General features: G+C 31.9%; 1 protein-coding gene across 1 annotated transcript; it reads left to right on the top strand.

The window, feature by feature from the left end:
* Positions 1-3,119: 3,119 nt before the first annotated feature.
* LOC110725774 (basic blue protein-like) lies at positions 3,120-4,828 on the top strand. Its single transcript, XM_021905245.1, has 2 exons — positions 3,120-3,431; positions 4,332-4,828. Exons 1-2 carry the CDS (start codon positions 3,251-3,253, stop codon positions 4,529-4,531), a joined length of 381 nt encoding a protein of 126 aa, XP_021760937.1. The 5' UTR covers positions 3,120-3,250; the 3' UTR covers positions 4,532-4,828.
* The last annotated feature ends 9,132 nt before the right edge of the window (positions 4,829-13,960 follow it).

Here is a 13,960-nt window from a genome sequence, read left to right as displayed (position 1 = left end):
AATACAGAGGGAGTAATCTAATCAACATAATGATATATACTCGTATATGGGAAATATAATAATATAGTCAGGTTATTACTTGTTAGAATCTCTCAAATTATAGTTTTTGAATATCAACTTTTTATAATCTATATTTATTAATAATTAATTAATTAAAGATATTATTAGCCAAAGTTCTACAACTTAATTATATTGACATAATTGTCTAGACAAATTAAAACACTTAAAAAACAGAGGAAGTATTTAAATTGAAAATAGTACTCTGTAATAAAAATATAATAAATAAAGGGGCACAATATAAGCTTTCCTCAAAATATAAGCTTTGCTCATACAATTCAATGCTGATGTCAGCTTCACATCATCAATTTTTTTAATAAGTCAGTACCTCTTCCATGACTCCATATCCAAATCGAAGTTCCAATTTTCTTGTACGTACGTTTTGCATAATGATTAATTTGTGACATGCTAAGATTTACATATACTAATTAGGCCATGTTCTTTAGAGCTGTTGTGTTGTGCTTTGCTCTGCTCTGCTTGGCCCTCCTCTGTCCTGCTCTGCTCTGCTGAAATCTGTCTCTGCTCTGCTGAAATCTGCTCTGCTTCGCTCTAGGTTAATATCAATTAATAATATCAATAAACCAATAATTAATAATACTTAACAATTAAAGTGCATAATAATTAAAGTACATATTTAAAAATTATAATAATTAAAAATTCACAATACAAATTTTTTAATATTTATTAATAATAATGTCTAACAATTTCTAAATACATATTGATCTTAATAATAACACATAATACATGTTTTTTTTTTGGGAATAGTAATACTACATTATTATAATAATAGTGAAAAATAATGATATAAAAAGGAAGATATTTTACTAATTTGTTACTTTTTTATGTAAAGAAATTAAAAAAGTAAATTGAATTAATTAATAATTAAATCTAACACTACAATGTTGTAATAATTTGAATATTTTAAACCATTATCGTCTTTTATCTATTCACTATAAATATATGTTAACGTGGTACACATCTATTTATGTTTTCATTCACACATCAATTATAATAGTGGTAGTAGTAATAATAATAATAATAGTGGTAGTAGTAGTAGTAGTAGTAGTAGTAGTAATAATAATAATAATAATAATAATAATAATAATAATAATAATAATAATAATAATAATAATAATAATAATAGTTATTATTATAATAATAATAATAATAATAATAATAATAATAATGGTAGTACAATGCGATAATGATAGTAATAGTAGTTAAATTAAATAGTAACAACATTAATAATAATAATAATAATAATAATAATAAAATTAAAATAATAATAATAATAATAAATTAATAATAATAGTTGTATTAATATTAATAAAAATAATGCTAAAATCTGCTCTGCTCTGCTGAAATCTGCTCTGCTCTGCTCTAGTCTGCTGAAATCTGCTCTGCTCTGCCCAGAAGCTCAAAAGAACAGGGCCTTAATCGTTTTACAACATTCTTATATTATATATGGTAATAACCACAAAAATTAAGAAGGCCAATTAACTAGGAGAGATTGTGTAGAATTTCTGTTTTATATGGGGTGTCATAATGACATGTGAGAAAGTATTGTGTTATTGTGTTTGTCCAAAAAAAAAGAAAGTATTGTATTATTGTGTTGGAATTGTGAAAAAAATAACACTTGGATATTGGGAGGATGTTTGAATTAAAATGTATACAATATGAGCTATTTGTACAACACACAGGTTTAACAACTACGGATATCGACTATTCGACTAATATTTGGCTAAAATCGCATTCTGTATCACTACAAGGTTAAATCTTTAAAAGTAATGGTGGCGATGCATTCCAACTCTTTCTAAAAACTGAATATGTTAGAGATATGAGATATCGGAAAATATATGTAAATATCTCTAATAGAATATGATTAGTGATCACTATATTTGACACTATAATGTATCTCCAACAACAAATAAAGATTTCTGACGAATGACTCTTTTTGCCACTTTAGAAAAGTTAAATTTGGTGGTTGTGTAGATGGAAGTATGCAACTATGCAATGAAGTGGTAGCGGTAGGTAAAGAATAAGCTTTAATGAGAAGAGAGAGCCTAAATATGGGAATTCTAAGGCAGTCCATACTCTCATTGGGGACATGTAACAACCCAATAATACAATATACACATTATTACTAAGCTATTTTAAGTCTAAAATACAATCACTACTCAATACAATATACACATTATTACTATTTTAACTTTTAAGTCTAATATGGAGTACTATATTTCACAATGGAGGACTAGCACTTAATGGAGTTGGTAAAGCTCTAAAGGACAGAAGTTATATTAGTTACAAAACCCACTTGCTTTAGACTTTTTTGCTTTGATCATAAAGGTTACATATGTTTATAGCTTAAAATGCTATGTTATGCCCCCAAAGAAGGTTTACATGCCCTCATTTTCAAAAAGAAACAATTAAACAATAAAGCCTTTAATGAGTGGTCGATAAAGTATAGGTTCAGTAGATGATTAAATTGAGTGAACGAACTCGACTGTGAATTTTGAATTGAGCTAGGTATCAATAATATAGATTAATAGCATTTATAGGATATGAAATTACAAACATATATAGTTAGATTTGATGTTTGGAATAAAGGTAATTAATCACCCTAAATTTGGACTTACACACATAACCATTGCACCAATTCCTAACTAGATATATATTGTCTTACAAAGTATTTTGTAGAGGAAAACCAAAATTTACCCCAAAAATGTCAAAAAAAAAAATATGATGAAGAAAAATATCAATGGGAAACCTTGAATATAATATAGGTCATCTATAAAATAACCTCACTTGGTAGCAAGAAAGTATTCGTGTGATTATTTCGAGTGTTTAAAAGAAGTTAAGAACCGCATACAAACTAACAAAGCGATGATTGTTAATTTTTAAAAATGACCTAAAACACATTGTTTTCCATATACAAGTATTATTAATTTTTTTGTGAAAAAAAAAAGGTATTATGGACCAGTTGGTGTAAACTCTAGATCAACACTCTATGTTGGGTCTATCACTACATATTGCATCCTCCCACTAAGCTAGCTCTATAAATAGTATTCCTTCACTTCTAACAAATCACTCCAATATAGCTCATATATAATTTCATTCTTCCATCTTTATATCTTTATCTCTAGTAGTCTTTATATTATTTTGGTAAATTAGGTGTGTTACATTTTGCTTAGAAATGGGTCAGGGAAGTGGCAGTGTAAGACTAAGTATGGTCTTTGTAGTTGGCATATTATGTTTCTTGACTCTAACCAAGCCTACATTTGGAGCTATTTATACTGTAGGAGGAGCTGGTGGTTGGACCTTTAATGTCAATACTTGGACTAATGGCAAGTCCTTCAAAGCTGGTGATGTCTTAGGTTCGTTCACTTCGCGTTAATTACTTCTTTATTTCAACTAAATCTTTGGGATTAATATTTCAATTCTTCTTGTTGTTGCTTTTTCTCGTACATATTTTTTTTTTTTTAAAAAAAGGACATAAAAATAATACTATGTAAAAGCAATCTTTTTTTTTTTCTCTAAAACATATATTTTTATATAGTAATAACAGTCCCTAACACCCCATGAACGTATATCGACACCCTATCTTCAAAATGCTGAATCTACCTCTAGTTACAATATGTATTACCTGATCAACATGTCAATAATCGATTAATTATTCATTATTGTGTTTCTAACTGTATGTTTGTCAATCATTTATTTAGGGAAAAAAACCCAATGTTTCATCTCTATAAATAAATATAAATGGTACTCCATTGAATTACATTACCTACTTTAAATTATAGAGGTTCATTAAAGCATGCATTATTATTAATTTATTCTACAATTCAAGCTAGGGCCGCAAAATTAATTAAAGCTAAGGTTAATACATATAAATTTATATGGAGTAATAATTTATATGAAACATTTTCTTACATATATTAAATAAGAGAAACATGTATAATTAAATTCAAAAGCATTGCATGTCTAGAATTCAAGATTAAGTTGCTTGCATATATAATTGCATAATGAATCCCTTTTATAAAAAAAAAAAAGTGGCACAAAAGGTATTTATATTATGTTTGGGTTGTGAGGAGGGTCGAGACTATTTTCTGACATTGACTTTATTAATTTCACCGCAAATTGTGCCTAGCTCCTTAAAAGGAGCTATGAAAGTCTTATCTTTTTTTTTTTTTTTCTAAAGCAAGAAACTATGTAAGTTGATTAAGTTTAACATATTAATTTGAACAAAATGATGATGTTTTATGTTTTTTTGGCAGCATTCAATTATGATAAAACAACACACAATGTGGTATTAGTAAATAAAAGGGGTTATGATAGCTGCACTTCACCAAAAGGAGCAAAAGCATACCAAACTGGAAAGGATAGAATCAAGTTAGCCAAAGGTCAAAATTACTTCATCTGCTCTCTTCCTGGCCATTGCCAAGGCGGAGTTAAGATTGCTATTAGTGCAGCTTAATTGTATTAAGCCGGAATTATATTAGTTGTCACGTTGATAGTGAATCTTAATCATTGTGTCAAACGACTAAATCCGGACTAAAGTGTACTATTTGACTGCTAATTATGTATTTTATCGTCTTATATCTTCGGGTTGTGCTACAAATTAGGATCTATAATTAAATCCTTACAAGGGATTTAATTTGGTATCATGATACTTGTTAGAATGCTGGCTTTAATTTGGAAAATAATTATGTTATGTATGGCTGTTGTGTTTAGTCTGTTTACATTGCCAAATATGCTTCAGAGATTAAATTTATATTCATGCAATACCCATTTTGTATAAACCAACTACATTTACATCTCAATCCTAATCATAATAATATCTATTAACTATTACTAAAACAGAAGATGATGACATCATCACTATCCACGTGTCATTCTCTTAATAAAAATTTTCACGCCTAAATGCAATGATGATATCATTTTTTTTAGAGTTATCCTATTTAACATTTTTCAAATTTAAATATTAAAAGCTTCTATCTTACAACTAAAACCTATCAATTTATTGAAGGAAATTGAAACAATTTTTAATAACACACTAATAAATGATCTCCTTTATTGAACTATGAATTAGATGACGTCGAACAGATACTATATCATAGTTTTGATGAAAATAAAAGATTTTAAATTGCAAAATGTACGTAATTCTTATTTATATTCATGTATAATAGCGATTTATTATTCAAATTTACAAATTAAAAATAGGTTTTATATAAACCGTGCATCGCACGGGTTCTAACCTAGTACTTTGTATATATCAACAACACTCCAACAAATCACGACAAAATAACCTAGCTAAATCCCAAAACTACCGCAATAGAACCAACTTTGAACCTAAACAAGCTATGGAGTATATTAGAAATTTGACAAATAATATATATTGTTGGGAAATTCTCTTTGATAAACTCGAACTTTTTAATTTTCTCGGTGGTAAATGTAAAAATAAAATAAAATAAAATAAATAAATAAATAACTTATTATCAATGGTAAAATTTAATTATCTTTACTAATTCATTGGTAACATTAATGGTCATTTTTTTTTATTAAACTCTTTGACTATAGTTAGAGTTTTTTTAATTAAAAAAAGATATTTTAGAAATCGCAAACTATTGGGTGCGGACGTCCGCACCCAACAGTTTGTGTGGCCAGAAGGAAGTGGCAACGGGTTTCACTCCTTCCTTTCACAATCCAAATCTACATCCCAAAATCCCCAATACAAAGAAAAAACCAATTCCCCAAAATCAAAACAAATCACAAATTAAGGGAGCGTTCTATTCACCCGATTTTTACTTATCTGAAATTATCTGATCTTATCTGAACTTATTAACCCCTATTAGAACTTATTTTAGTTATGAATTAAACTTGGGTAACCCTAGTTAACCCTTATCACAACTTATCTGAACTTATTTTTCTTGAACTTATCTTATCTTATTAATTCTTATTTGAACTTATCAACCTGAAATACACTAGGTGAAAAATACCCTTTGGCAGCGGTTCAAACCCGGTCTAAGGCACCGGTTTGAACCGCTTTCTATGTGGGGGGGGGGGTGCCAAATACCCCCCTTTTTAGCACCGGTCAAAATCGGTGCCCTATACTTGTTTTGGCACCGGTTAACCGGTGCCTTTAACTATTTTGGCCACCGGTTAACCGGTACCTAAAATAGTCTCCCGCCTTTTTTTTTTGGTGGTAGCTAGTTTTGGCACCAGTTAATCGGTGCCTTTTTACTCAATATTTTTTTTTCCATTTTTCATGCAATAATATTTTAAAAAAAAACCTTGTTTCCAGCAATAATAATAACTTGTAATTCCAGCAATTATATTAAATAAAATAATTAATAATATTATTATAATTACTAATTATAATATTATTATTAAATATTATATTAAATAAAATAATTAATAATATTATTATAATTACTAATTATAATATTATTATTAAATATTATAATAAAATACAAAAATAATATTAAAAACAAGAATTCATATATATATATATATATATATATATATATATATATATATATATAATATTCCCAAACGCAATACAATAAAAAAAAAGTGCTATATATATATATATATACAAATGATAGTAAGTAAATATATAATGAATAATAATATAGTTCAAAAGTTAACATAAATTTACAATTAAAATGTCATTTACATGTTGAAGGTGATAAAAGACGCCAACATGTCACGAACTTCATTAAGCTCCTTGATTGTCAACGGACCATCCTTTTGGACCTTGAAAAACTTGAAATACAAAAAAATTATGTTAGAATTAATTAATTAGGCAAAACATTATGTATTTTATCAAATATTACCTATATGACTTCTATGTAGCCCATTTCCTACATTACTTATCAAATGAACTATTTCTTTCTCATAACATGTCAATGACACCTATTTTTATGTGTCTAAGCCCTAAAATTGAATCAAAAGAGCATTTTATTAAGGTTTAAGACGTTTTTTACTCAAAATGGCCCAAATATGGCCTATATGACTTTACTTTGCCCATTTCCTACATTTCTTATTAAATGAACTTTATTTATCTCATAACATGTCAATATTATCTAGTTATAGGTGTTTAAGGAAAGAAATCACATCAAAAGAGCATATTAACACAAAATGGCCCAAATATGGCCCATATGACTTCTATTCAGCCCATTTTCTACCTTTCTTGTCAAATCACCTTTTTAATTCTCATAACATGTCAATTTTGGGTAATATTAGGTGTCTAAGCCTAAAAATCACATCAATATATCATTTCAATAAGTTTAACAACGCATTTTACTCAAAATGACCCAAATATGGCCTATATGACTTTTATGTAGCTCATTTCCTACATTACTTATCAAATGAATTATTTATTTCTCATAAAATGTCAATGACACCTAGTTTTATGTGTCTAAGCCCTAAAATTGAATCAAAAGAGCTTTTTATTAAGGTTTAAGACGCTTTTTACTCAAAATGGCCCGAATATGGCCTATATGACTTTACTTTGCCAATTTCCTACATTTCTTATTAAGTGAACTTTATTTATCTCATAACATGTCAATATTATCTAATTATAGGTGTATAAGGAAAGAAATCACATCAAAAGAGCATATTAACACAAAATGGCCCAAATATGGCCCAAATGACTTCTATTCAGCCCATTTTCTACCTTTCTTGTCAAATGACCTTTTTATTTCTCATAACATGTCAATGTTGGATAATATTAGGTGTCTAAGGCTAGAAATCACATCAATATAGCATTTCATTAAGTTTTAGGACTTACCTTATCAAGCTGTTGAGTGTCCGTACAATGAGTCACAATGTCAAGCATGAATCTCATCACATACAAAGCACAATCAAGTCCATTTTCTTGTTGTGCGCACTAGCATATGACAAACAAATCACATTAGTGAAACATGCAAAGGAAATTAGAAAATATTTACTAACATAGATTTTGAAGATAATCACAATATCATGTAAATTACCAACGGTGACTTCCATGTTGGACCCTTTGGAGCACGACAATGTAGCTTCTTCATAACACTGTAGTAAATAAAGTACATTCAAATTTGATTAGTCTTATGAATACTAAATTAGTTATTATTAGCAATAATCATCACTAGGTAGCTATATATAATTACTTTTGCAATATAGACTTCACGAGCAACTTCTCCGATGATTGAACTGAATCAAGGTGATAAATTGTGTTATTGGAATTACAAATCACCATGAGGCTCTAATGCTCCCTACATAAGTTCACAATAGACAAGCAAATTAATATTTAGGAGTCAACATATAATGAGGCCAAATCGATTGAATTTGATATGGTTAGACTTACTCTTTATAACATGGGGCGAATATGAACTTGTCTCCCGCACACGCTGATTCCTTGATACTTTGCTCAACATAGTACAACACGTCATGGGGGTTGCCTATGATTCTAGTAGTGTATAATGCTCGGGGCATAACCACCCAACTTTACAAGGAGAATCAGTTTCAGTTAAGTGCTCATGTAGTGCTCTGCGTGCATGAACATTGAATAATTAATCACATGTAGGATAATCACCATAAATTTTAATAATTTGAAAAAAGTGTAGATTATGTGAGCATTGAAGTACCTCATGAATGTTTGAATGAAGGAAATGTTAAGCTTTGCACCACGTAGAAATTCCTTCACATCTTCTTTGCTGATCCATGCAACTGCATCCTCATCATAGTGGAACATTGCCTTAGGAAGTGCAACTTCCGTGGGATCGACCAAATGACAAGCACGGTTGTGAACAAAGTTCATGTCAGCAGATAGCGATTGAAGAACAATGTCTTCAACTAGTGGTGTAGGTTGCATGGGTGAACCTTTCGAAGAGTGCAACTTCGACGCTTGTTCACTCTTGGACCTTTGTTCACTTAGCTTCTTCTTAGGTTGATCAATGCTTTTAGGCTTGTCCACCCTCTTACTCTTTGAAGTTTTTCTTCCATGCGAAATATGAAATAGTTTGAGAAAGAATAAGTTTATAAGTTGAGAAATGAAGAAAATAGGCATATTATAAGTTATTTCGGCTCAAAATGGCTTTATTTTGATGAAATGGGCCCAAAAAATTAGAACTTTGCTTCTTTTATGTAATTTCAACTCACAATCACTTATAAATATGTAATTATGATATGGTTTGAGAATGAATAAGTTTATAAGTTGAGAAATGAAGAAAATAGGCAAGTGAGAAGCCATTTTGGCTCAAAATGGCTTTATTTTGATGAATTGGTCCCACAAACATAGAACTTAGCTTCTTTTATGTAATTTCAACTCACAATCACTTATAAATATGTAATTATGATATGGTTTGAGAATGAATAAGTTTATAAGTTGAGAAATGAAGAAATTAGGCAAGTGAGAAGCCATTTTGGCTCAAAATGGCTTTATTTTGATGAATTGGACCCAAAACCTTAGAACTTAGCTTCTTTTATGTAATTTCAACTGAAAATCACTTATAAATATGTAATTATGAGATGGTTTGATAATGAATAAGTATATAAGTTGAGAACTGAAGAAATTAGACAAGTGAGTAGCCATTTCGACTCAAAATGGCTTTATTTTGATGAAATGGGCTAAAAAACTTAGAACATTGCTTCTTTTATGCAATTTCAACTCACAATCACTTATACATATGTAATTATGATATGGTTTGAGAATTAATAAGTTTATAAGTTGAGAAATGAAGAAATTAGGCAAGTGAGAAGCCATTTTGGCTCAAAATGGCTTTATTTTGATGAATTGGACCCAAAACCTTAGAATTTAGCTTATTTTATGTAATTTCAACTAACAATCACTAATAAATATGTAATTATGAGATGGTTTGAGAATGAATAATTACATAAGCTGAGAACTAAAGAAATTAGGCAAGTGAGTAGCCATTTCGACTCAAAATGGCTTTATTTTGATGAAATGGGCCCAAAAACTTAGAACTTCGCTTCTTTTATGCAATTTCAACTCACAATCACTTATAAATATGTAATTATGATATGGTTTGAGAAAGAATAAGTTCATAAGTTGAGAAATGAAGAAAATAGGCATGCGAAAAGACATTCCACCGAGTTTTTTTTTTTTTTTTTTTAAATAATTGCTCAATTTTTTTTTTTTAAATACGCAACTTTCGTCAAACCGGAACACCCGAGGGAGCCGCCCGCTTTCCGGAACAGCGAAAGCAGCCCGCGCCGAGGCCACAGCAACCCCGGCAGCCGCCTGCCAAGGCTGCTGCCAAGGTTGTATCAGCCTTGGCAGCCGCCGCTGCTTCCAGGGCTGCTGCAGCCTCGACAGGCGGCTACCGGGGTTGCTGTGGCCTCGGCGCGGGCTGCCTTCTGCCTGCCGAGGCTGCTACAACCTTGGCAACAGCCTACCTGGGCTACTACAGCCTCGGCACGCGGCTGCCGCTGCCGGGGCTGCTGCAGCCAAGGCAGCCGGCTGCCGGGGCTGCTTCAGCCACTGCAGCCGCTCCCGGGGCTGCGTGATTCCAATGCCGGAGCAGCCCCGGCAGCGACAGCCGAGTTTGCAGCTGCCCGGCCACGATGGACGAGAATGAGGAGTAGGCTACACTCCCAAGTTTATGAGGGCATTGCTTGATTTGGCTTGGGGGGGTGATCTTTCTCTTGGTAATTCTCTTCCTTTTCTCTTTTTATTTGCTTTCTAGTATAGTTTTTATTTGCTTTTCTAGTATAGATTCTTTTTGCTTTCCTATATGAAAAAAATTGAAAAATAAAAAAAAATCCAAAAATACGTTCCAATGAATTGTAAATCATGCTTCCCTGTGCCCCTTATTTGAGAAAATTTGTTTTGATTCTTGGTTATTGATAATGAGCATTGTAGATTTGTTGGTCATGATTTGAAGTTTAATTGTTTGGATTCCTAAACATGCGTCAATTTTGCCAACTATTTGTGAATATAGTGCTTGACTAGTTGATTTGGTTAAGAAATGTGCGATAGTTCCATAGTTCCTGGTATGTCAATGAATTTAAGTATTGATTTGCAACTATGAGTAGTGTTTCATGACTTATTATTAATTTATTATGCACATGAGGAGGACGAAGGCATTCATTCTTTTAGGTAGCCTTCAGAGTATTTAGATACATTTGTTCCCTTCTTGCTACCCATGTTGTTGCTTGTGCCCTTTTATTGTTTATTTAGCCACATTACAAGCCTATATGAGCCCCATTGGTTACTAGTCCCAAGCTTGGCTTGGGGGAGCTATTAGTTGGTGAGGTGAGGGAGTTGTGGTGTGCACATTATTTGCACAATGTGGGAATAAAAGAAGAGTGATTGTTCTTTGATTTTTGATTGGAAAATATTGATATGTTGTGTTTCAAAGTTGAAATTTCCAATATGAGTTAAAAAGAGAAAAAAAAGAGCAAAAGAAAAAATTTTAATGCTCAAATGTTCTATTTGAAGGTTGTTCAAGAAGAAAAAAAAAAGAAAAAAATTCAAGTTTGAAAAGAAAAAAAGAGAACGAGTTCAAAGTTTGTATTTCATTCAAAATCTACATTATCATATTTTTATGAGTGAATTTTGTAAGTAATGGGTTTGTTTATGTTGATTGGAGTTGTATTTGGTGGTTCTGTTGGAGTTAGTTATGTTGTTGGAGATGTATGATCATAATTTATTTTTCATCATGGGTTTGTTAGGATTTGGCTCCCTTAATGCATAGCTTTTCTCTCACATACTCCTAAATTTATCCTATCCTTTACCCTAGCCTTACATTACAAGCTTTAAAGACCTTTCGACCTTGTGCATAGAGTTGTGTAAATGTGAAAGTGTTGTTTATCAACGCAAGTTATGACTTGACATAGGTTGAGCGTTCATTGTTTTAAACACACGAGAGTGTGAGATGGGTGGGCATTGTTCACAAGTAAAGGGGTTGGTTGGAGAGAGATCGAGTACATCTTTTACTCGCCACATAAATGAGAGTTGAGTGTGTGAGCACTAGTCTTGAATTCTATATGCTCTTGTGGTTTTCTCTATTTGACAATTATTGGGGAGGAAGGGTGATTGGATGAATAAGATTGATTGATGTTGAAGCATGTTCATTAGATTTGCCTTGAATCGTTTGTGTTTGATTTGATTATTGGGGTGAGGCATGTTTTATATGTTCATTGATGAGCTCTTTGCTTAGGGACAAGCAAAGGTTTGGCTTGGGGGAGTTTGATATGTCCATTTTATATAGTAATTCACCCCCGTCCCTTGGTCATAATTAGTAGTGTATTTGGCTATTTTGAGCCACTTTTATTACTAATTGGTGTTTTCTAGTGTTTTCGTAGTCTTTGTTGAGTTTTGTAGGGAATTGCACCTTTGGAGCATTTTCTCGGGTTTTTCATGGAGCGACTACGGGAATTAGAAGAGCACGGCCATCTTTGAAGCCCAAGGCCGGTTAGAATCATCGAGCCGGTGATTAAGGGCTCGGTAATCGGGATACCGAGGTACTTGGACCGAGTATTCAAGACCCGAAGAGGAAATCCGGATTGGGCCGAGGAATCAAGCCCAATCGAAGTCCGAGCCTCGAAGTGAAGCAAGGGCCCGGTCGGGCAAGGATTAGCACGATCGGGCGCGACATGCATGGTGCTGGTGCGTGGCCTAAGGCACGCCCGATCATGCGAGCTTCTAGCTCGATCGGGCGGTGCTGCTGAGAAGGGGCATGAAGAAAAAGGCGCGCCCGATCGGGCGGCCTCTAGCCCGATCGGGCGCGTGTTTTTATCAGACCTGATTAGTTTAGTTTAATTTTTGTTTTGAGGATGTTTAAGTACGAATTATGTACTTAATTATTTTTTACCTTCTTTTTTAGATTTTCTCTCTCTACTTAGGATATTTCTCTCTCTTAAATTCTCTCTCAACTCTTGTTCTTAATTACTTCCATTAATTTAGATTTCCTTTGGTAACAATTTCTTCTTCTTTAATTTCAGCTATTTCATTTACTTCTTTGATTATGTTTTGTTTTATTCATTTGATTAGTTTAGTTATGATTATGTCTGAGTAGTTTCATTCTAGGGTTTATGGGGATCCATAATTAATATGAAGGGATAATTCGTTATTATTGATTATTGGTATTGCATGATAATTTCTTATTGAATTGTTTTAATTCTTTGCAATTAGATTATGAATCGAGCATATTTAATTTGATTGTGAATGTTTAGCAATATTGAATTGATGAATCGAGCAGATGTTAATTTAATATTATAAGCTTTTTTTAATAGGAACTTAGATCTAGTAAATTGCGAGAGCCTGTTAGATCTATGTTGATTAATAAATTGCGAGAGCCTGTTGATCATGTTATTTGTGCAATGTTGATTATTAGTTATTATGTTTTATCCCGGAATATTAATTATTGGTGAACCTGTGACCGTAGGCTTTCTTATTATTGTTTCTTTTCTCCCTAAACTTATTCTTCGTAGTATAGAATTTATTCCCAAAAATATTGGTTACTTAGATAATTTAGATTATAATAATTAATTAGGAGTAAAAAGACTTGTTTCCCTGTGGAGTTCGACCCTACTTTCCTATCTACTTTAGTTACAGGACTTAGGTATTTATTTTTTATTAGGGGATACGACTTTACCCTGTCAAAATTTGGCGCCGTTGCCGGGGAAACGGTTTTATTTTTATTTCTAATTATTTTTGTAGTCTAGGTTATTTTCTTTTTGTCTCAGAGAACATTAGTTCTCTTAGGAAAATCTCATATTTGCTTCTAGTTTTTGTTTATGCCCAGGTGTTCCAGATTAGGGTACATCCCATTCGATCCTGAGATCGAACGATCTTTTCATAGACAGAAAAATCTCTACAAGCAAATCTTGGCGGATTCTGGCACTACTACAAAACGAGTGCTTTCTCGACGCTGGGGAAGGAGCGTCAACTAGGGTA

The sequence above is a fragment of the Chenopodium quinoa genome, unplaced genomic scaffold (assembly GCF_001683475.1).
Source record: "Chenopodium quinoa cultivar QQ74 unplaced genomic scaffold, ASM168347v1, whole genome shotgun sequence".
Lineage (NCBI taxonomy): Eukaryota > Viridiplantae > Streptophyta > Magnoliopsida > Caryophyllales > Amaranthaceae > Chenopodium > Chenopodium quinoa.
The sequence above is the reverse complement of the archived record's forward strand: the minus strand, read 5'-3'. Positions and strand labels throughout refer to the sequence as shown.

Excerpts from the sequence above, each read along its gene's own strand:
- LOC110725774 (XM_021905245.1), top strand. The coding sequence starts at position 3,251 with ATGGGTCAGGGAAGTGGCAGTGTAAGACTAAGTATGGTCTTTGTAGTT. Across the intron at positions 3,432-4,331 it reads CAAAGCTGGTGATGTCTTAG|CATTCAATTATGATAAAACA; the intron begins GTTCGTTCACTT and ends TTTTTTTGGCAG.